The 25,877-nt window shown below is 36.3% G+C and overlaps 1 protein-coding gene across 1 annotated transcript in view; it reads right to left on the bottom strand.

Moving 5' to 3' along the window:
- The window catches only part of RYR3 (ryanodine receptor 3), a 233,033-nt gene that overhangs the window by 178,604 nt on the left and 28,552 nt on the right, over window positions 1–25,877 (bottom strand). The window contains exon 2 of the mRNA XM_063334430.1: window positions 4,957–5,076. Within this exon, the coding sequence (XP_063190500.1) occupies window positions 4,957–5,076 (120 nt within the window). The remainder of the gene's footprint in view (window positions 1–4,956; window positions 5,077–25,877) is intronic.

Raw genomic sequence — 25,877 nt, 5'->3', positions numbered from 1 at the left:
TACATCAGTAGGTCAAAGCTGATAGGAAAGGTGACATGAAGAAACAGATACAAGTTACACTGTAGTTACAGAGGAGCAACACGAGCAGTTACAGAAAAAATGAAGACCTACAGCACGACAAGGGGCCACACTCTGTAATAAACTAATTAAAAAAAAAAAATCTATCAGTATGTAGGATTTTTCTCTCAAACAGATGAAAATACTTTATAGAAAGTACAGAATAGAATGGCAAGGCGCCGTTTTCACAGACTTCTGATTGGTCATATATACACTCATCTGCCTTAGTTTTCCATTTAAAAGGGAGACACCAGAGAAAAATTTTCTCCTGTAAGGTACACTGTGATTTACTGAAAAACATGGTATTTTCAAGATTTGGTATGATTTATTAACATTGTAAAGGTACGTGCTTACATAATCATGAGTAGTAAAGGAGCGGTACACCCATCCTCAGCCAGTCAATAACATACACCGGTCTAATTTTCACTCGTAGTTTCTTAGAATAGACAGCAAAACACAGCAAGACAAAAAATAAGGCCGCAAGAATAACCACTGGTAAGGCCATACGTGAAGTACTGTGCCCAGATCTGGTCTCCATAGGACAAAAGTGGTATGAAGCTGCTGGAGAGACTCCAGCAAAGGGCCACTGAGATGATTAAGGGACTGGAGTATCTCTCATATGAGGAAGAGATGAGATGATGATGACTGTGTGTGAATACCCGAAGTGATGCAAAGAGGATGGAGCCAGGCTCTTCTCAGCAGTGCCCAGTGGGAGGAGTAGAGGCAATGGGCACACACTGAAACACAGGAGGTGCCATCTGAACATCAGGAAACACTTTTTCACTGTGAGGGTGCCTGAGCACTGTCACAGGTTGCCCAAAGAGGTTGTGGAGTCTCCATCCTTGGAGATGTTCAAAAGCTGTCTAGACATAGTCCTGGGCAACCTGTTCTACGTGGCCCTGCGTGAGCAAGGCAATTGGGCACGAAGACCTCCAGAGGTCCCTTCCAACCTCAGCCATTCTGTGATTCTGTGAAGAATAAACTGCAATGAAGTTTCTAATACCAGGCTTCTACATACAACCCCAAGGTGAATAATAAATTGACTCAACGTACGCAGTTAATGCTGGCTGAAACATTCTTACAAGCACATTCCGGTGAAGAGAGCTTCATATCAAAAGATTTCAAGGAAATGTTTTCTACATCAAAGAAACACAGCCAGGCAAGTACAAAGTGACAGTGGAGGGAGCACTGAGATAAGTTTTATGCTGAAGTTTAAACTTGTTTCTCATCAGTTTTATGTCTCCTTTTTTCAGCCTATGATTTCAACATGACAAAATTATTATTTATTACAAAAATAATAGCTGTGCAAATAGCTGTAGGGCAGTTTTAACCATTTTATATATAATTATTCTAAGTTTATGCTGGGTTGCACAGGGGGAAATGGAGGCACATAAAACAACTAACAGGAAAACCCAGCTCCCACATTACACTCTCAATGCAATTCAGTCTTCTGGATTCCTCCAGGCATTATGATAACACTGAATTCTTGCAGGTAATATGCTTACTAACCAAATTCTTGCCCATAGCTCCTTGTCTGCAGTACAAAAACCACTGTCACGAACTGGTACAGATTACTGATTTGCTAGGTTTACTTTTACCAGACCTGTGAACTATTACATTCTGTCATTAGGACAGAAATCTTGTCTTAATTAGTTATAATTCCCTTCAGGCATTTAAGTTTACTTGACAATTTTGCTTCTAAAAGAGATGCTAACGTACTACAATTACTTTTGAGGTATATTTTTCTTAGGTATCAGTAGAAGTTAGTCTTGTTTCACCAGGCTATCAGCTTTGAAATATACCATCTTCTAAATATATCACTTTAAAAACAAGGAAAATAGCAATAAAGTATTATAATTAGATCACATAGTTCAACAATTCTGCTATTTATTGTTTAGTATTAAAAACCTCTAGTTAATTAGATTTTCCCCCTATTTTAAATATCACACATTATCTAAGGAAACATCTTCCAATAATTCAAAAAGGAGCCATATAGACAGGAGGATCATAATTTCATACTGCTGAATTAATGCAAAAGTGCTTTTAAAAAGTGCATTTAAAATCCAGTCACCATAGTATAGATTATTAGCAAACCAACACTGTAGTAGTTTTCACTAAGTAAGAAAGTAACATACAAGTTGCTTATGGATTTACAGTAAAATTTGAACAGAACTATCTCTTAATTGTTATTCCCTTCAGCATGTACCAAAAAATACCAAAATAGCTAATGGTCAACCACAGAAACCCCAATTTTTCCTCTTTCAGTTTCGAAGAACTTTTTTTAAAGAAATATAGCTTCTCTTTCCTTGCTTCCCTTTCCTTTTAGCTACTTCTATCTTCTGACTTCTACTACACGCAACTCAGATTTAAAAATTAATCATGAAGTTAGACCTTTTCATTCTGGAATTAATGGATACATAGAGGTTTTTTCGTGTCTACCTTTTTATGTTTTCCAGAATTGCTGGAATGGAAAAGCATTTCTTCTTTTGATTTGACAATATTTAGCCAAAATTTAATGATTGAAGAAGCTGTCACATACACTGCAAATAGAATTTAGCTTTGGTAAAGTGGTAAACTCGAGAAGAGAAGGTAGTAGAAGGTATCACTATGATATTCTGCTCTGGACTTCTGTTGATAAACATGCCTTGAATCTTCTTTAATAAAATTTCTTCTTAACAAACAGAATAAATCTAGTTTTATAATTTCCAGGGATAAGGAATCCATCTCAGGTAAACAGTTCCGTTTTAACAGGGAGGACAGTCTGCTGCTGTCTAAAATAAATGGACTTTTATCAACATTCCCATTTTAGAAGCTTATGGGTAGTGTCCATACTTTCCTTTTTTAAACTGAACAGACTGCGTCCTCCTCCAATCATGATTCTCATAGCACTTCCTGGAGCAATCTCCATTTTATAAATTTGAACGCCGTGACTGTACTCCAGCAGCACTGCCACAGAGGTAGTAAGAAAACCCCAAAATTTGCAGAGATATTATAACTTCCCATCTCCTACCAAGTTTCTTTTGATTGTACCCCTAAAAACTATGCTAATTCCCTTGAGCACATCATCACTCAGGGAACTTATGACTGTGTAGCATCCTTATAGGGGACAAGAATAGTTTCCCATTTTGTAAGCATATTCACACGCTCATTTATTAGACTTTACACTAGCAGAATGGAAATATACCTCTACTTTCCATTGTCACACAAGGCACTGCAGCTCTTCCTGTGTGTGGCATGACTTTATCAATTGCCAGTTCCCCAATGTTTTCACATCCGAAAAAATCGCATGTTAATTTAAATGATGTCTTAATTGACAAAAATACTCAACAGCATAGCAGTGAGAACAGAACCCTGTAGGATTTGATAAGAAACACAGCTATTCAATAACTATTTTTTAGTCCACTGGATGTGTGCCATTTTAGTTTTCTTGGACACCTTTTTGGTAAGAGTCATCGGTGAGAATTATACTCTCTAATCATCCAGGTCAACCTTCTAGATTTCTTATTTTTCAAACAGATGTATTTATATGAGTCTTTCCAAAATTCTTCACTGTTCTCAGTTAAGACCAGCAGTTCAGAAAGCTCCTCAGTAAGCTCTTTCAGAGCAGTTACATACAAGTTTTCTGAACCTCTTAATTTTAAAGAAACTTCAGAAGCTTCTGTAGTATTATCTGCTACTAAGACACTTATGAAATGTAAAGCAGATCTATGGCATCCTACAGTAATGCATACAATTCCTCTTTTTCTTCTAATAAGATGAGCAACATGCTGTTTTACAGATTGAGATGGTCATGGTCAGTAATAGATGAGACCACATTGCAGCTGAGCTGTCAATTAATAAAAAATTCCCAATCACTGTTGAAGATTTTAAGACAATAGTTGCAAATACATATGTGAAAACTAAATGCTTTTACTTAAGCATGTGAAAAGATTATGGGTGATTTCTAAAGTACACTGGGGATAAATTATCTGACTGAACTCTCGGAATGCAAAGAAATGAAAATTTAGAAGCAGCATAATTTTTCACCTTAGAGGTGAACAATGACCTCTCATACTGCATACATAAACACTGTGGATGTAACGTGGTCATAATACCTAGGCTAAAAATAGGACCCCATGGCAATATTTCAAGGGAAAAGATACAAAGACCCCACTAAAAAAAATCAGGGGGAGAAATAAATTATCAGGAAGACAAGAAAAGAAATAAAGACACAAAACAAAGAAAAAGAAAATGGTGCAGAGAGAACAAAGAAGAGAGGGAGGAGGTCCTCCGCTGTTTGCCTTTGTTCTTAACATTCTGCTCTAGTACAGGTCTAAAGTTTCATCTCTTCTCTCCTTTCTCCTCTCAAGCTCCTCTTACTACTCTATTTTCTTTTATTTTTTCTTCACTGCTCTCTAGCTTCATTTTTTCCTTTTGCCTCTTGTTACCTTTAAAACCTTTCAATCACTTAATAATTCTGCTCCCTGTACTCTAAACTTTCTGATTAATCAACACAGTTAGAAGTAACACTTAATGTCAGTAACTAACAGGTGACAATGCCTCTAAAATTATCAATCCCGTATATCAAGATATTTGAACCTACAGCAGTAACAGGGATAAGTTTTTTAGTGAACTTAAATCTTAGTAACAGTCTGGAGACTTAATCTTGATATGAAGTATTTCAGTTACAGCAATAATTTTAAATAGTTAAAGAGTAGTGGCTTTTGACTGCTATTAACAGGTATGCCTTAAAGTATATTTAGAATCTCTAAGAAATCTCATGTTGCAGTCACAGAAAGAAATGCATACAGAAGGTGCATCTAGCATCACATTAAAGAAACCCTAATTAAATGTATTCGTGGATAATAAGTAGGTTAACATTCACTGATCAGTTACACCCGTTGAGTATTGATTTCTTACTTTAGCTTCTGATGTTGGTTCCAAAAAGCACAGGCGATTCCCAAGTCCCTCAGCTGCCAAGCAAAACTTCCTTTGTTCTTTGTGAATACTGGCAACACACTGAAGTACTACTTCGTCATCCTGTCACAAAACAAGGTATGAGAAAAAAAGTAAATATTTGGAAGTTACATATACACTATAATGCTAAGAAATCCTGGAACACGGAATCTGTTGAAAATGAACACATTACACTCCTACAACTGGTAGCATGTGCACATGCAAAGATTCTTTTGATGTGTACGTAAATAGATGTTTATGTATAGATTTATATGCAAGACTATATCAAAGTGACAAAGACTACATACTGTCTCCAGGGCTTTCGCAAGTGCTGTGTCCTTCTGTTGCTTTAGCAGTGGCTTGCTACAGTGCCATAAAAAACTGTTACTCAGTTTAACTCAATAAAACATGTTTAATGCTTGCAGTAAAAACCTGTTATTGTGATTTTGCAGTAATAGTAAGCCAAATATAAACACATTTATTTTGTTAGCACAGTAAGCCCTCAACACAAGTCCTCTGAATGCATGATCTTAACTTTCAAGGTCTCATTTAATTTAGTAACCTCTGAGTATGAACAAAGATCCAAGAGGTATTTTCAAGTGATGGTTCAAGTAAGTCATAGGAACTTGCTCCTCAAAAAACATATTCCAAGAATAATACCACTCTGGAAAAGTGACATGAAACAGCCCTATTGTTTAGTTATCCTAATTATTCTAAAAACTCTTTTACAAATTGTTACATAACGCAATGCCAAAGACACACTTATAAAGTGCCAAGCCCTTTTCACCTCTTAACATGCGACACTAAAGCTGATATAAGCGAGCCAAAACAGATTATTTTTAGTGTTCAACTGTGTCAAAGGTATATACAGAATTAAAAGTCATTTTATTCTCCAAAACTTGTCCACTAACCAAGAAAAACACCACTCGCAGACTAGCACGTAGAAGAACTTATTTTTATACAGGTATGTAACTGTCCACAAAAAGACACTGCCTTAGAAGTTTTTAAGGGGGCGGAAGCTGATAAAACAAGAGCGATACGATATGTCAGTATCCCATCCAGCTATGAAGTTACACTCGTGTCAATTATTATTGTCAAAGCAGATACACAACAGCCGCCTGTACTGAACTCAAGAGATCACTTGAACAATTATGTTCTAAAAGCAGCACTGCTTTTTCCAGTCCCCTTATGCAACTGCAATAGTATGACACTAGACCAGCTACCGGCACTTGAAATAAAAGCTGGGAGTGACAAAGTGATTTTCATCAAAGGAATTCAGTGACGCACCCTTTAAAATGGGAATTCAAAAGCAGGTTTTTCACTTGTGTGATTTTACAAATGTGTGCAAGCTATATGGCTTTATTTTAGGTGACACTTCATTGCTTACTACTACTAAAATGGACAGCTATTATATTTCAGACTAATCAGCAGACACTGTTTTCCTTATCTAACTTTGCATAACAATCAATAGCATGTTTAACAGTACAGATTAGGAATTCAAGAAATTTTTATAAACAATTCTAAGATGTATAGTCAAGTAGGAGGAAGACAGAATTAGCTAATTAATGCTAAACAAATTCATTTTCTTTTTCCCCTGCTGCTTCTGTTTCCATTTCTGTAAAATGCTCTCTGAAATTCTCAGCTTCCAAACTCATTACTAAAAACATTTCTGTTTTTTAAACTTCAGTGTAGTAAGTTGCAAAGTACAAACAATACAATTAAGCACTCATTACTATGTCCCTCTGTTCATGAATTTTTAAAAATTGGCATCAGAAGCATGTCCATTTGAGAGGAAAAAAGTCAGAACATGTATAAGGTAAAAATAAAGATTTTTAAAACATTTTTGTCATCTGGTTCCTGTATCAATCTTTGAACATACATATTTCAGACTTTTAAAAAGAACAAAATACTAACCCACAAACTTATAAATACCCAGATTTAGAATAAAATTGAGATTTGCCACTTACTGACTTCTATATATATATGAAATTGTGTTTATTCTCCCTGCTACATTAAAGCATTCATAATTCCACAGAGGCATATACATAGTATCTGTTGTAATTCATAGTTTTCTAAAAAATAAAATTATGCCTTCAGACAATATACATAAAAACTTACTTAAAATGAAAGTCACTCAAATAAATGAACTATTTTCTTTTTAAATCCATACACATAAAAGGGCAAGAGCTTCCAGCATAATGAAATTAACATTTGGATTTTCTAGACTTCAAATAATAAGCATTTCTTTTTAGAATTTACACTGGCATCACAAAGTCTTTATCAATCATGAAATGCTGTAACGCCAAAACACAAACACTGATAATGTCTTAAGGACTGTGTGCAGCATTCAACATCAATGTTCTACATTATCCCTCTAAATTTCCCGTGTACCTTTTCATTTGTGCTACAACACGTAATAAACTATTTATTTGCTACATAAGATGAACAACTCTAACAGAGTTTCTAAAAAGTGGCAATAATGGTGTATTTCAGAATGTTTTGGAACAGAGTTTTGAAGAGTTTATCATTCAGGTGCAAGTGGACTGAGCATAAGGAATTAGTGGAATCTATGTGACCTGCAAATAAGACAATGACTTGCTGCTGAGATGACTCAGTATTATATTGTACTTACTGAAGTACGATCATTCTAGCTGAGGTCTGAAATTGCATTTCTGGCCTGAAGATGCTAATAGAAATGGGGTTTATGGAGTTGTTATCCTATAATGAAATTGAAGGCCATGTCTCAGCAGTATCTTGTTTTCTTGAGTCTTCTCTCACACAAATTCTGGTATTCTAAAACATTTTTCCAGGTAAACTCATTTTCTTCTTCTCTTAGTTTTTAAATACATATGGTGCCAGGGCGAGTTAACCTTGGTCTTCACTTCTCTCATACAGAATTTCATTTGTTTACTTCAATATACCGTTTTTAGTACAACAAGAAGAGGCCTGCATGCCCAATGAGATGTGGAGAGTCAAGCGATGAGCAGTAATGAGTTGTTAGTTAAATTACATACAGCTAATTCACAAAGATAACCAAAAGCAAAGCAAAAGGAAAGCAAAAAAAAAAAAAACAAACCACAACTTCCTTGAGATCCAGTTTGTCAACCAGGAATTTAAAAAATTTAAATGTTTTAAATTTAGTAAGTATTTTAAATGCAATCTTTCTCATCTAGCAGCTCTGACATTTCTGCATTTAGAAATTTAATTTGTTCTAATCCTTTTAGTTTTGGTAGTGGGTTTTGGATTTCTTTTTTTTTTTTTTTTTAATAAAACAGGTTTAGAGTGCATGGAATCACAGGCTGGAAAAGGACCTCCGTAAGCAATGATCCAACACCTCACTAGAGAAGGGCTAATTTAGATCAAGTTTCTCAGATAATCTAATGTGCTTAATTTAAGATAAAAAGTCCACTTCAAAGTTCTGATCAGCTTGAGGTATTGTTACAGATTCTCACCTCTCTCTCCATCACACATTATACCTCTTCAGATCAAAACTGTAATATGCAACAGTTGCATCAAAGCTCTCTACATTTTTCAAGGTTTTGCTTCAGTGAGAAAATGGGGGGAATAATTTCAGGTTGATAAAAATACTTCTATGATTTACTGAGCACATGGAAAAATAATATATTTGGACGCCACTAGGGCTCACACAAGAAACTGTGTTCACCATTGTCCCTCAAAAGGTACACACATTCCAAATGTCACTTACTAATAACTGGTTTCCACCAGTAGCATCATCAATAACTACAAAAAGTTAACCGTGAGATACATTTTATAATCCCATAATTAATATCTATTCACAAATACAGATGAACAGCAATTTTTAACTTTTTTCTGAATGAAAAGGAAATGAAAACTCTCCTGTCCAGAAATCTCTTATCTGGTTAGGATTCATTCATCAGTCCTTTAGCAAAAGGACACAGACTAGGTAACTCTAAACCCAATTCTAAGAATGTTTATACATCGAAACACATTGATATTACTAAAATATATTTCAGGTGGACTGAAATCCTGCAGAATCTACCAAATATCAGGTAGTTAATGTGTCATAATTCTGTCCAGTATTATTAAAATATTCTCACAAATGCAAGACTTTTGCAAAAAGAAAAAAGACGGCTTTGGAGATTTGTTGTCTTTTTTTGAAAGTAGGTAGCTGCATAACTGTGTGTAGTGAAAACATAAATTTGTATTTGCTTTGGTCAGAGCTGAAGCTGCAATCTGAATTTGCGCTATTCAATAATGTCTCCGTAGGCTGAGAAACAAAGGTATTTCTAAACGAGAGTCACTCAGTCAGTATTTTCTGCTTTTAAGACAGAACACGTTACCAAAACAGACCTTGGCTCTTCGCAAAAAGTATGCCTAATATTAAACGATTTCTTTAATTGAAGATTGTGATTCCTAGCCTATAGCAATACAGCATTAAGCAGCATACTATCCGATTTAAAAAGCAGTTTTTAACGAACCACAGCTCGGTGGTTCATCACCAGGCAGTATTTGGTCTTGGTCTTCAGGCTGTCTTCCTCCTCAGGTTTCATAATAAACTGATGGTGAACTTAAACTGAGATTCCCGTGATGGAGTAATAAGCCAAAACATAAACAAAATCAATTTTAATTAATCAGTGATTTGCTGCAAAGTGAGTCAATGATCAAGGTGAATCAATGTATTGCAGGCATGACCTTGCTTCTGCTCAGTTCACTAGTTTTTCAACTCAGAATTTGAGAAGATGTTATGACAGCTAGTGAGAGTCCTTCTTCATTTATGCTGCATGTATATCCCAGAGTTCAGAATTATTGTCATTTATACAATACGTTTAAGTCTGTATAGAGGTTGTATTCAACAACAGACACACTTCCATATTTTTCATATTAAGAAGCACAAACGCATCAATACACTAAATAATACACGTACAACACCCTAGATTTAGTTTGCTACCTACCGATTCAACATCTACCAAATCTGTATACCCTCCATTATATTCAGTACTGAAAATGAACTGATAAAATAAAATTGACATGACATTGAAAACTAACGAGTTTTAGAAAATTAATCATACATATTTTGCTTATATTTTACTCACAACTGCACACAAACATGCAGGTGGGTGCTTGCACACGAATGACTAACTTTAATGGAAACTGACATGAAATTGCCTTGAAAGTATGTTCTTCCGTAACACCATGGAAAAGTTGTCTTTGATAGCATATCCTTTCCATGAAGAAATGTATATTACTTTTAAAAAAACCACATATCTGTTAAACAAAGAAACTCAGAGCTCCTGTTTTCTACAGTAAAAGAAGTAGGCGTATCAAGTCGATGCTCTTTACAGGCCTGATTACTGTGAGACCAGACTGTGACTCTTGCTGATTATAGATCAGTGCTGGAAAGAAATCCACAGCCGCCTTCACTCTTTGATGGACAACATCCTACTCATGTATCTTCCTATATCACAAAGCACAGGATATAAGCAAACAAATGTCTTGATTAGCATTTGAACAATAGCTAGAAACCAGTTCTTCCACAGGACTGCATTCTTTTGAAGTTATCTGTAATAATCTTGGAGAACAAGTAAAAATCACCAGAAATTGCCATCTAAAGTGGCTGCATTCTTCTTCTCAAAATAAGATTTAAGAATGCTCTAACAAAAGATGGATTTGATACATTTGTGGGTGTCTGCCACTTCCATTCACAAAGGGAATGGTCTCACTGCAAAGCTGGCTCCATGCACTTGCATTTTTTCTTTGTCCAAAACGCGCAGCTTCAGTGTATGGCTAATGTCACAAAATATTTTCAGTCTTTGGCCCATTTTAAAAACAATCTTACAATCTTTTGAGAAACAGAAGACTGTTTCTACTTTTAAGCTGGAGCTTGAACAACAGTGTTGCCCTAGGATATGGAACTGGATCTTCCTCTTCCTAAGGGAAAAAAATCTCTCCTAAATCTGACCCCATTAGAAAAATGCTATGCAAAAAAGACGTGGACAGGCTGGAGAGGATCCAGAGAAGGGCCACCAAGATGATCAAAGGACTGGGAAGCCTGTCATATGAGGAAAAGCTGAGAGAAAGCACTTAAGTACTACTTTCAAAAAAAAAAAAAAAGTATCATAACCAGTTTTTATGAAAAAGGAATATTATATAGCTTATCAGATAAAGCCAATATCCATCTTTATCATGGATAATACACCAGCTTTAATAAAACCTGTAAGTTAGACCTGTGAATTTCTAAAGTGTTTTGCAGGCAGCAACTCTAAATCACCAGATGATAGTGAAAAGCACAGAATTAAATGAGTAGTCAAAGTACTTTTTCACTTGATCTGACAGTATTTTTTTTTCTTAGAGTGATCAAGCACTTTGCTGTAGTTGAATTTCACACCCTCTGGTATAAGGCTAATAAAGTATATGAAACTGTGACACACATCCCTCAGTTTGCTACATTAAAAAGAAAAAGAAGAAAGGTGACTCAAGTTGGCAAGTTGATGTAGAATACCAAGGCTTCCTAAACATTAGTATAAAAATAAAATTACTTATGTGTTTCTCTTGAATAAATGATCAATTTTTAAAATAAAGAAGTCCATAATTTCCTTAGTTTCCAACTTCTTAATATAGTCAATCATTCCACTCATTCCAAAACAGAAGCGTCATACAATGCTACTTCAAAGGATTCCGCTACTTCCACATTTGAAAAGAATAAAACTTTTCAAACCTATAATCTCATACATTACTATTAAGATTTTTTACTTCGGTAATCATTATTACAACACTTGGGAAGTAAAGATTTGTGTACTTTCTCTCTTGTGCATTGTGAAAAATTAATTTGCATATAACTGATACAGAAAACAGTGCTGGTATGGCTTTTTATCTCTGCTATTGCTCTTCTACTTCAGATGAAGGATGTGGAAAATTCTGGCTGTTGAATTTTATTATTTACCAAGGCAACACAGTCCTAACTATTCAGGCTTCCTAATTAATTAGTTCATAAAAATGAAAAGCTTCTTTGATTAAATTTTACTTGGATTGTTTTGGTTTTGAGGCTATGATCCAGAAAAGTTACTTAATGTGTTTGCTTGCCATCTAGCTAAAACAATTCTGCTTGTTTAGGTTCCTGTACTGTTACAAACAACAGTTTGGTAATTATGTATCATACGTCCATGCAGAAGTTAGATTCAGAGCAAAGTATGTATCTGCATCACAAATCTTGCTTCATGGTCATATCACTTTTCCTTTGCTAAATCCCCCTGAGGTATGAATCTAAAAAGCAAATTTCCAAAAGCTCTGCTGTATTTATTTATGTATATATATTTATTTTTTGTGAAATGGGCAATTCCACTTTTAATGAACAAAAACATTGTTTATTGTGATGTTATGACTGATTCTGATGTATAGTATGCAACACACAATTGACTAATTGAAATTTTGGATATTTTTGTTGAAAGACAGAGTCGATTACTCACTTGAAAAAAATTGTTTATCATTGATACAAAACTAGTGTGTGACATATTTTTTGCTTTGCCTACTCTTTGTCAACTTAAAAAAAATTTTTTTGGACTAGTCATGAGAAAGATGAAAGAGGAAACCAAGTAAAACCTCAAAAAAGGTTTTTAAGCCTCAAAAAAATCCCAAACCCAAAACACATGGACAAAAACCAACAAAAAAAATTACCACACCCTGCTAACTTTACAAACTTAGCTGTAGTTACTATAAATGCAACATATTGGTGAGGTATAGTATGTCCTTAGCAATGACTCCATATTGATCAGCAGACTGCAAAAATGACTACAGACGCCCCTGGGATTCTGAGGTTCACTGAATACTGATTGATTATCAGAAGAAGGTTTCCCTTACCAAGCACATGGGGAAAGGTACATTACTGAAACTGTTATGTTAAGGAGCAGGAACCCTTGTCAACTTGGAAATGGAGGAGGTGATCTGAATCTCCTCTTTGGATATAATCTAAGAATGGACATAGGGAAAGAAAGTTTATTATCTCTTCCAGGACATATTCTTTTGTGTATTCTTCTATTCTCTTTCTGTCTTCATATCAAAATGATGACAAGCCATCCGGTTCATTGACAAGTCAAGTCTCTCTTTTCTTTTTTTTTTTTTTTTTATTTCTTTTTTCTTTTTTCTCTCCTGTTTCTCCACCTCAGGGGACTACTAAACTTTCAAACCCCAATTTCATTTACAGATACATTCTTAGGTAAAGGAAGACTGAGTTTACTCAAAGTTTATCTTCCCTAGTTTGTGTCTGCGTGCGTGCGCGTGGGAAGGAGGAAGGGGGTGTTGGTTGGTTGGTTGTTTTTTAAACTGATAATATGACTTGACCTTCTATCTTGCTTTTAATTCAGGGTTGCCACTTCTTTGCCCCTTCAGGCAATATAGCTTACACAGGCTGCAGCCTAAACTGAACAGAAATATTTACAAGTTCAAGACAGTACTGATGGGCAGAAAGAGATTTTGTATGAACTCTTTCCTTTGGAAATTAAGAGGCAACCTACATAAAGAAATCTCAGTTCAATTAGCATTAAAACATTAAGTAACTCCTCAGGAAAACAGAACATGAAATAGGACAAACAATGGTGAAGATGAATGTAAAGCATCCTTCTTGTTTGTCTCAGGAGCTAGTTGATGTTCACCCTTCCCTGCCTCATTGTATCACTAACGCAAAACACTACTTTAAGAAAGTAAGTTAATTGAAGTAACATGAACTTTAATCCCATGCTTACTTATAAAAATAGAAACCAACAGAACAAGGAAGCAATATGCAATGCATCCAAACTGAAGCTGTGTCAACATTTTAAAAGTTCTGAAATTTGAATAATTATTTTTTAACCTTATATTTAGACATACTTAATTGTCCTAATTTAAATATTCTTCTAGGCAAATCTATATTTCTATTCAACTTAAAAGGCTGTATAACAGGTACTTATACTGCCACATTTTATTCAGTATTTCCATGTTTAAGAGTTTCTGTCATACTGTCAGGCAGGAGGGGGAAAAAAACAAACTGCTCATCAAAAAAAAAATAAATCAAAAAATAAAAATAATGGAAAAAATTAAAAACCAACCATAAACTGCACAGAAGAGGTAATCAAGTTACCAGGATAAATTAAATTATTAGCAATTTTTAAGAAGAATTCTACATTGTCAGTCATGAAAATATTTGTATTGTTTTTTGTCTCACACACATGCCAGTAAAGCAGACATTTCCTGTTTACAAAACTCGTAATTTTGTCTCACAGCACTTACATTCTGCCACTCTGCCAAAAAGACATGACTCTTCCGTACACCTCTTGAGAGCACTTTTTTCCCCACATTATTGACTTACAATATTGACAATGCAATTTTTCAATAAATTCTACTTTACTTACTACCTAGGTTAATATTGTGAATATTGTTTACTAAAGCACGTATCCAAGCACCAAAGTAAAGTTTGATATCAAAGTAAGCTTACAAACAAAAAAGGTTCATAAAAGTTTCAAGTTATGTTTTTCATTCCTGTAATTTAAAAAGTTATACAGCTCTGCTGCAATATGATGAAGTTTATTTTAGGACCCCCACACAGAATTGCACACTACACAAATATTTTGGTCCCAAAATACAGACATCACAGTCATTCAATTGAATTAGGAAAAGGTCACATGAATGTATCATCTTAGGCTTTCCTTTGCTTTAAAAGTCTATAAATAAATCTTCTGGCAAGCAATATGTGTTAATTTCTAAAACAAAAGTGTGCTTAGACACAACTGTCATGTTGTAAATCATCACAAAAACCACAAACAGATGAAGGAAAATAGTATGCAGAGCAGATCTTGAATCAGTGGTAATAGGGGGCCGGTGGATTCTCAGCAGTTTTAGCTTTACTTCCATTCCATTACTTATCATCAGTTGTTTTTAACATCTTTTTGTAAATTAAAAGCCTTTATTTGTTTGGTAGTAACATACCAAGGCCTTTCTTCTCCCAGTGAGCATATGAGTTTCTCCCAATAAACACAGCCAGTTCACTGCAAATGGATCCTTACGATGACAGCAGTGTTATTTGATGGAAGTTCACGCACCACCATCTGACAGTTCTCAGAAGACTTTAAAAATAGAGTTGGGGTTTCCGTTGCCAGTCTACTCCTTCAGTAATGGTTGGATCGAAGCCTAATCTCAATTCTGGAACATACTTCTATATCTTATATCAGGTCATCAGCAGGGAGAATAAGCAAATCATTAGATAGCAATAAAATGTAGTCAGTGCTCTTCACAAAAAATTAATACTTCTGAAGGAAAAATTGCTTCATAAAGTTAAGTATTTCAGTATTGACCATTTTCTTTCTTTTTTTCAATACAACTTGCAGGTTGTAGACTTGCCATTGAAGTGTTAACATAGTTTGCTGTCTTTTGTATCACAGCTTTCCCCGCCTCTCCCCTTGCCCAGTTCTTCACAGAAATGAGATATCATGAGATAGTGACAACAAAGGAAAAATCAAGACCGAAAGTAACATCCAAAATATTTATTCATTATCTGTCATAAAACTTGAGCACTAAATATTCTTTAAAATCACTCCTTTGATTTCAAACTGTAAGGCAGGGGAAAAAGAAGCCTTATTTACAGAGCTGGGGTGAACTAGTCATGCAGACTGGCTTGATGCAAGTCAGTGCATCAAATCAGTAAATATGTCCTCTCCTATCAGGCAGAGTCCTGTCTTGCTTGAAGAAATGAAGTAATTTTAAGTACGCATGTTCATTCTCAGAATGGCAGACTGACTAAAAGCATTGAAATATATTCCTTGCTGATCAAGGAAGCGGAATCAGCCAAGAAGGTCCATCCTGCATAAGTACCTTATCATTACCTACTGAATGGACCTCTTAGAGCAAGTCCCAAGGAGGGCCACAGAAATGGTCAGAAGACTGGAACATCTCTCCTATCAAGAAAGGCTGAGAGAGTTGGGGCTGTTCAGCCTGAAGAAGAGAAGGCTCTAGGGAGACCTTATTGGAGCTTTTCGATACTTAAAGGGGGCTTATGAGAAAGATGGAGAGAGACTTTTTACCAGGGCCTGTAGTCACAGGACAAGGGGTATCAGTTTTAAACTGAAAGAGGGTAGATTTAGATTGGACACAAGGAACAATTTTTTTTTTTTTCAGTATGAGGCTGGTAAGACGCTGGAACATATTGTCCAGAGAAACTGTGGTTGCCCCATCATTGGAACTGTTCAGTCAGGTTGGCCAGAGCTCTGAGCAATATGATCTCGTGAAAAATGTCCCTGCCTGTGGCAGGGGGTTGGACTAGATGATCTTTAAAGGTCCCTTCTGACCCAAACCATTCTATGGTTCTATGAATTGTGGTGTCAGTATTGGCATGCTTTGCACCTCTGACATTTGTGAACTCTGGCATACTACTATATGAGTAAATGAAGAAAGGACAAGATTTATTAGAAAGGAGGGTATTACAGTTCATTTTAATGGAGCATCCTTTTGGAGAGAGAAATGAATGCAATAAACTTTATTGTGTGTGCACATACTTGCATATATTTTGTTTGCTTTCCCCATTTCTTTTACATCTGATATACTGGCAGACCAACCATGTAGCAACAGAAAGATATGATGTAGAAACATCCGTAACAACGAACTTATTTTTATTTCAGCAATTAACTGGTAGCTGGAGTTTGCAAATATAAGAGAAAAATTTTGGCATAACAAACTCAACCTGAAGGGTTAACTTATAAATTTCTACTGTTCAACAGATGATCAGAAATATTAATGGAATAGCCAGTGTCTTGTCTCAGTTACAGATGAACCAATTTAAAAAACTTGGCACCTGACAGCAAGAAGGAATCCAAATAGAAGCTATCAGCCTTTTGGAATCTTAGTGCATGACCACTACCAGATTAGTAAAGATACCAATAGCAAGAGACATTTAGATCATATCTATTTCAAATGAGAATGGGTGTGCACAGTATTTAGCACATTCTTTAAATCATGTATTCTGTATAGAAGATCACTGTTATCTCTAAATGATCAACTACAAATATCTCAGATGTTTACTTAACATCATAGTTTATAAAAGAATGTAAGATTTCCCCTTTGGACTAACAGTTTTTGCTAGGAAATTTAAATGGTGACTTTGAGGAAAAATCCTGTGGATCTTTTTAAAGAACCCAATAACATTCAGGGGTTTACGCATTGTCTATAACAACTGTTGGCAAGAGGGATATAGGGTACAGCTTTGAAAATCAGGGACCTACCAGGGGACAAACTAGTATCTATCTTTAATTTTAGGATGTCAAAACAAATTGGAAAAGGTTCTACAAAAAATGAAACAAAGCAGACATTTGCTCAGCCAGTATATGAAGTTATAGGCTTGCTGCTTTCCACATGAATACAAGGGAAACATTTTAAAGTATTTTTTAATATAGTATTCTGAGAGGAGGTTTTACAGTGTCAGTTACCTGAATTTAAGACCTCTCCTTGTCAGGTATAGGCAGCAGAACCACAGAAAAATGGGCAGTGGCACTGAAACACATACAGAGTACTTGCATGACACAGGTCTTTGCACCAGGGCTCAGAACCAGAGTGAGTCTGTGAATAGCCAATAAATAGTTAAATGCTATTTATCCAGTTTTTAGGAGCAAGAAAAAAATAAGACGTGAGCTGTAACGTCACCAAGTAAATGAAAAAGGTTTTGCCAAGGACTTAAAGATGGAATGACATCAGTGCTGAGGCAAGATAGGTCTGAAGCAGAAATGCAGTGGACCACAGGCTCTAGAATTACTTGATGCCTGTATTTTTAACCATAACTATTTTACATCTAGGGGAAAACAGTGACACGTTTTAAAGAAGTTTTCAATCATGAAAGCAGAGACTTCGACTAAATCCCAGGCTCCTTCCCCAGACTTTCTATAGACAAGACTGAAATATGGCTGTGGATATATAGCAAATGACCCGCCGGGTCTGCATGGGTTGTTAAGAATGGAATAGGTATGAACCACGTTCAAATGATTACATGTACACAGGGAGGATCCTAAATTACACAGAGGAACAATTCTAAAGGAACTAGAATACCTATGGTTATTCTATACTACTGAATAGACAGATATATTAAGGTACAGGCATATACAAGCATATCCGGTCAACGTACAGACATATTAATGGAGCTAGAGAACATTAAAGAGTTTTTACATGCAACACTCCTCTTCAAACAATAAATTTTTCTTCTCTGATAACATCCTTATTCAGTGATGTCAGAATGGCACATAATGACCACATATAATGGTAGTATATGTTACCTAACAAATAGAATTAAATTCCGGGCAAAGCTTTTAAAATTTACTAGAAAATTAATACATTTCAATGGCACATTCCATTCTGCAGACCTAGAGGCTATATACACACGATTCATCATCAACCATAAATACTTCCCCAATGTTAAACTGCAGAATTAAAAGAATCTCTTAGTGAGCTATAGCACCTAAAAATTATTTTAAAATATGCTTAATAGGAGGATATAATGCATTTGAAATCCAACTACATCTCCCAGTTCTTAGTCCATACTCCACTATGCTGATAACTGCACCATGTATGTGCACATACCTGTCAGTTTACCATGTTTTCTATCAGTAAAACTTCTCAAACAGGAGTCTGCTCAGATGAATTACACTCCTATTTTGATTTAAAAAAATCTGAAAACCATAAGTTACAGTCATGTATATTTAAACTTAACTATCTGTTACAATCCTGAATTATGACTTGATGGAAATTTATTTCAGAAGTGAGCTTTCTGAAATTTTTGGCAAATCTTTACAACAAAAGCCTCACTATACTCAGTAAACATCCACATCTGTTACAGTTTAAAAGAGAAAAGGCATCAGATGCAGGCAACATTCCAACAGAAATCTTTCAAACAGGATTTGAAAAACACAGCAGATATTTTAACAGCCTTCATACAAAATATATGAAAAAGGACAGAATAAAGTAGAAAAGATGGCACAGAAATAACATGTGAAAATTGAAGTACATTCCCATGTGAACTATTTACACATATTACTCACGCTGGACTACAGAAAGCAGAATGCTCAAGGTTTATACAAGAACTGACAGGAACAGGATACTGAAAGAGCATAAATGAATCATATCCATCGCATATATCCTAAAAAATAAAATATTCAAACCACCAAAAAACAGCTGCATGGCAGTTTCCCCTGCACAGTTATTTTAAAGATGTCTTACAGTTATTGCAAGTCCAGTAGGAGATACCTACAAACTTGCAAGCGGTTGCAGTGTTTAAAAAAAGTGACAAATCAATCAGTACCCTCTAGCAAACCGAGTGGAAATACGTGAGCTAACTACATATTCAGCCACAGATGTCTTATGTCAACCATGGTCTCTTTACATTTTGATCTATAATCAAGAACAGCTATAATTAATGGGAATAGAAAGATTTCCCATAAAATTAACACAACTATTTCTCAGTGTCTACGTAATTGATGTTACAACGCATAATAAAGACATGTTAATTTGCTTTGTTTTTTTCATACATTAGATGGTGGACCCTTGCCAAAGGAAAAGTGCACTTAATTTTGTAATTATGTTGATTTCTATAGAAAAGTCAGTATCACTGTATTTCACACTGCTTCTATCCCAGATAAGATGTTAGCAGTGCTTGCTTACTTGCAAGTGGCTTCTTAGGGTTCACTTATGAAGTCTGTAGCACCTATTCTACCAAAAATCAGCCATCACATTCACTATCAAATTAGAGAGCCAGATCATGATAAGTTGTCAGCAGAGAAGCTCATAACATTTTACTACTACTTAATAATCACTTACATCCTTGGCACTTCACAGATTTTGACCACACAGAATCCTACCAAATGATGCTGAGCTGGAAGTGACCTTTAGAGACTGTCTAGTCCTACCCCTGTGCTCACAGCAGAGTCAACAGCAGCAAGGTGCTCAGGACCATACCAGTCAAGTTTCGAACATCTCCTGAGACAGATTCCACAACCTTTCTGGATAACCTGTTCCAGTGTTTGACCATCCCCATCATACAAAAAATTATTTTATTTTCAGGACCAGGACTTCAGTCGATTAGTGAAACTCCAGACTCCCAAGCACACAAAAATTTGCAGTTCCTTCAACTACCAGCACAGGCCCTGTGCCTGTCTAATACCTGGGCCTTATACTTGCCAGCTACTCAAGTCTGCAGTTTGCTAGGCAAATTACACACACGTGCCCACATATGCCAGTTTAGGGGAAAATATAAACTCCAGTCCCCCCATTAGTTGGTGCTTCAACACACAGGCCCTATGAGCCAGATCTCCCACTCCAGCTGCTCAAACTAAGACCCTCACACTTCATTTCACTCACCCCACGCCCCCGCAGCTTGCACCTGGGACACACAGGACTTTTAACCCATGGTCCCACACCAGCAGCTGACACTGATTGCTCCGGTTGCTGGTGCAGGCTTCAACCCAGTCTGATTCCAGTTGGTGGCTCAAATGCACACACCGCAGTCCGTCCAGTAGCTGTAGATCCTTCTAAGATCCATGGCCCCTCCAGCTACTGATTCAGACACTCTTACTTGCTCCAGTTACTGGCACCACAGACACAGGGGCTGCTTCACCTGAGGTCTGATTCCAGTTGCTGGCTCCAAATTCACTCCCTCTAGTTTGCTAGCACTTATTCCTTACAGCACTCATGCACAGGGTAGAGAGCAAGATTACATGAAAGAAAGTTAATAAAGTAACTTTTAATTAGTTAAGTAATTTTTAATTTAGTTAAGAAAGTTAACTTTTAATAAGAAGATAAACTGCAGTGATCAGGCACAAGGATTTCAGGCAAGCATACTGACTGGACATGGTTTACACCCAGCCAGCCCTTTTTATAACCCCTCCTCTTTATTGCCTAACACCACCTTGCTCTTCCCCCATCCCCTTCCCCTAAGCATCTCTTCCTAAGTTTTGCAGAATCCTACAGACCCTCCTTAAATATTCAAAACCTTCACATTTGCCTTCTTATCAGTTACAAAGTCCACACTGGCCCTCTCCAGATTGCTGGCTATAGTTTCTTAACAGACCATCAATTAATAGCTGAAGAGCTTTGGTCTTTGTCATTGTCTCCATTTTCCCATGTCTACTAGGTTTGTATCTCCATGTAGTTCTGTTTGTCTACTAATCTCCCCCTCCACACCTTCTTCTCCACTTAGTCCTTCTTTCAAGAATGAAAGGAAAAAGATTCAGCAGATTTCAATGCTACTTGGGGAAGGAAATGAGTTGGGAAAGACCCTGTAGAATGCTCAAGTTTGTCATTTCAAAATCAGCTACAACAGATGCACTCCTTGACGAGAACTTTATATAGGAGAAAAAACTAAAGGCTTCACAGCATGTTAAGTTTGTGTATGATCAAAATACATGACCCAAGATGTATAGAACACTAGTGGTTTTTTAATGCTACACCATCATAAACACTGTTGGTTCAACTTACTGCTGATGCAGATACAAAGCAGCACACAGTTGTAAACAATAAAACAGAAGAAAGCTTTATTTTTGAGATCCTATTTCAAACACAGACACTCTTCTGTTTCAGAGTTACAAATTTGCTTCCTCAAGTTTACAAATTACTATGTGCCTGAACTTTGAAAACTCACAATCATACTGCCTGCTTTCATGAAAGCTTAGTTATCATTGGAGAGCTAAATTAGATTTTCTAATCAGGAATACTGAAGCTGATTTTATGCTTGTATGTGCTAAGTTGTATTCCTATCTGTCTTGACATATGAAGAAAAAGGAAATTACAAAATCTATCAGCTCTTCAAGCTGTCTTGCAGGGGAATTGTTATATTCCCACTATGGGTTTCTGCCACAGAAATTACTGCTTGACATCCATGATTTCAGAATGTTAATGCATATGAAGCTCATTTGGGGTAAGAAAATTACTTAGAGTTACGAATGTTCAATTATTCCATGACTCTTTTTTCAAATCTAGATCCACATATTGCTTCATACAGAATCTATAACTTTTTTTCATCTACGCCTGCAATGGATAAGCAAAACCTCTCCTTCTAATTTTATTAATACTGGGTAGATGAGTCAGTGAAATTACTTTAACAGTTCCACTCATATTTCAAAACAAACAGAAGTAACAGTGAGACAGAATTTGGAATGTCATCTGCTAGATCTTCTCTTCATAGTGACTTTCACAACAAAAACAGAGAGGCCTTAAACCAAATTATAGACAGATAAATAAAATTTCAGGTTTTAATAGAATAATTTAAAATAGTACAATTTAAATAGTGAAAAATGAGTGGGCCCCACAAAATAAAAAGGATGTTAAGGTACCCGAATGCACCCAAGGGAGGGCAACAAAGCCGGTGAAAGGGCTGGGAGGCATGTCAAATGAGGAGCTGCTAAGGACTCTGGGTTTGTCTAGTTTGAAGAGAAGGAGACCAAGGGGTGATCTCATTGCTCTCTACAGCTTCTTGAGGAGGGGAAGTGGAGAGGGAGGTGCTGAGTTTTTCTCCCTGGTATCTAGTGATAGGGTGCATAGGAGTGGTTCAAAGCTGCACCAGGGGAGGTTCAGACTTGACATCTCCTTCTCTGGAGATATTCAAAACCCTCCTGGATGCAATCCTGTCCAACCTGCTCTAGGTGAATCTATTTTGGCAGGGAGGTTGGACTAGCCATCTCTGAAGGTCCCTTCCAACCACTACCACTCTGTGGTTCTGTGATTAGGAAACACTTCTTTACTGAGAGGGTAGTCAAATACTGGAACAGGTATCTTAGAGAGGTGGTCAACGTCTCAAGTCTGTCCTGTGTTTAAGAGGCATTTCGACAATGCTCTTAATAACATACTTTAGCTTTTGGTCAGTCCTGAAGTGTCCAGGCAGTTGGATTAGATGATCATTGTAGGTCCCTTCCAACTGAACTATTCTATTTTAAATGGAAAGCAAAAAAAGTTAGTAGGGAAGACCCAAGCGTATAAACGGAGGAGCGTAAACGACTTTTGCCTGTCCATTTTGCCCCTGCATACAGGTCCTTCCTTCAAAGTTTGGTTTTACAAAGACCAATTACTTTTTGACTCATTGCAAATCTAAGCACTCAGAAAGTTCCTTCTGTCTTCAGAGGCCTCAATGGCTGCACCAGGTTCCTTTCAGAAGCTGCTACCTGAGCTGTAGCCTTCTGCTTGCATATTATTTCCAAGTTACTGCTCCACCACAGCAGAATCTTCCCCCACCTCACTGCTACCAAGCTCAGTAGCAGGAAAGGAACCATCCCTCCATCCCTCCCTTGCCAGCCTGTCCAGTCCGGTATCAATTCACCATGCCTAAAAAAAAAAATAACTGTGAACAAATATTGCCTGTAAAGATGGGTTTCAGGAAATAACTATATCTTCTAAAAAAGACAGGCTAGCACAGTCAGTTTTGTTACTTGTCTTGTTTAAGATGCACAGCAGTGAAGCTAGTAAAGAAAGACAAAGCAGAACATTTATTATGATGAATTTACTCAGATCAGATTGAAAATTAATTCAGTTAGAAATCAGGTGTCTGAAGTTAGAGAATGGGTGAGAACCAACTTTTGTATAGCTGACCAGATAAGGTGAAAAGCTTGGAAGTAAACATTGACTAGAGCAACTAATATGACTCTTGTGAATACTCTATAATTTGTGACTCACATTTGCAGCCTTGAAGATGTTACTAAATCTAGGATCAGAAATCTACAAAAATCACAGCAGTTATAGCCTCAGTGTTTCTATATGTACCCAGATACTATATTTTTCTATTTCTTTGCCTTTTATTTCATCTAGGGACTAGTGTGCTTTAAAATGTCAGTCACAGAGCTTATTCAATGGGAGTGAACTGGGGGCAAAAGTTGAGTACAAACCAAGCATCCATTTGTTGAGAAGTTATATAGAGCAATTTCCTAAACACAAACAAGCTAGCAGGAATTCAAGCCACAGAGTTTTACAATGAAGACGCTGTTATACAACAGTAGTACAGAGGAAAATCTGTCCAAACTGACACACCTGGCACCAGGTCCTCCCTCCGGTAAAATCTGGTACTCACTTCCTTTCATACCCTACCCTGGATTAACAAATGTTTTGGCTCTGCTACAAACTTACTATGTCCATATAAACATCATCTCAAATTATCACTGTGGAGCCATAAACAAGCCAGGAGTTTGAAGATGACTAAAAACATAGCTTAATATAGTGGAAAAGAATAACTGCAATTCCTGTAAAAGTCCAGTAATCATTAGAATCTCACTCATTGAACAGTCACACTCATCTTCTAAAAATTAAGATATTACATAAACAAACTCATTACTGGACTTGATTTCATTCATTCAAGTTTCAAAAATACAGACTTGAAGGTACATATTAAGATGTGTATCAGACACAAACATTAGGAAGCAAAGACAGATTCTTACCTGAACTCTCTTGCTTATGTCCACTTAACTCTTATCCCTGACATAAAGTTCCCTGGATCTAAATTTCCTGCCTGTGGCCAATCTGTATGGGAGAAGGAGCCATGATAGATTCTACTATTATTATTTGGGCATGGGCGTGAAATCTTCTGGACAGAAAACACTTGGAGTTTTGTATAAAGTTCTGTTCACATAGTGAAATTTGTAAAATGCTTTTTAATCTAAGGATAAGCTTGGCTGAATATGTGACTTCAATATAATATGGGGACCAGGGAGCTCTGAGTTGATCTTGAACAAGATTCAGAATTTCATGTTAGTTGGTTAACATTGGTATTTCAATCTAATATGAACACAAAGTAAAAGATGAAATAACCAATTTAAACTACCACAGAGAATCCAAGTATTTTCAGACTGACATTTCTTGACTTTTGGTCAACTGGCCTCCAGTAAGAATTATGAGTTGCCGCTCAGAGAGCAAATGCTCCTGTAGTTATCAAATTCACTAGAAGTCACAAAATTTGTTTTACATTATATCCCATGGAAAACTAACTGCCACTAACACAAGGACTTCAGAAAACTTCTCTGTATAATTCTTTCTAATGGTGAAAGTTTTGTCTGATAGCTAAAAAGCTAGTGAGAGAAGTTGCTAAATGTGAACAGTACCTTCAGAAAAGCACAGTTCATTCATATTTGACAAGATTTCCATCAGATTATTCTACTATTACAATACAGAGGACATTACAAAAGATTTACAGTATCACCAGCAACAGGCAGGAAATACTTGGCAAGTGGCAGTAGCCCTGCCATTCTTGGTTGCCAAAATTATAACCATGACTCAACAATGGCTGGGTATTTAAAATGTGTAAAAAAACAGACCAAACAAAAAAAAAACCCAAACAACACACCCCCTAAAATTATATTAAACATATTCTGCCTACAGTCATAGAAGATATTAGAGTGATATTAATAAGGTAGAAATTATTTGATATAATGCCAGCTAGCTAAATTACCCTTACATTATTCTTCTTCTCTGTAGTCAATAATGCACTCTGCCTGACAAAATATTTTTTCAACATCCACCAGAAACTGCTTTGAAGCCACAATAAAAGGACAGAATTGAACCTATTTATCTTCATGTAAATTCTAGATAAATTTTATACGTATATGTGTATGCATGGTGGAGAAAATCGGCTGTATGTTGAAGATCTTTTGGAACATCTCTTTCTCCTCAGTCAAGATTTTTAGGCAGAAATAGAGAACAGTAGGATAATTGGACACAGAAAAAGTTCCAACCTTATTTGACTGTTTAGTAATTAATCATCGAATCATTTAGGTTGGAAAAGACCCTTGGGATCATCGAGTCCAACCATCATCTTCACTCTACAAAATTCTCCCCTACGCCATATCCCTTAACACCACATCTAAACGAGTCTTAAACACATTCAGGGATGGTGACTCCACCACCTCCCTGGGCAGCCTATTCCAGTGTCT

The sequence above is a fragment of the Chroicocephalus ridibundus genome, chromosome 4 (genome assembly GCF_963924245.1).
Source record: "Chroicocephalus ridibundus chromosome 4, bChrRid1.1, whole genome shotgun sequence".
Taxonomy (NCBI): domain Eukaryota; kingdom Metazoa; phylum Chordata; class Aves; order Charadriiformes; family Laridae; genus Chroicocephalus; species Chroicocephalus ridibundus.
Note: the sequence above shows the minus strand (reverse complement) of the source record. Positions and strands in the feature narration are given on the sequence as shown.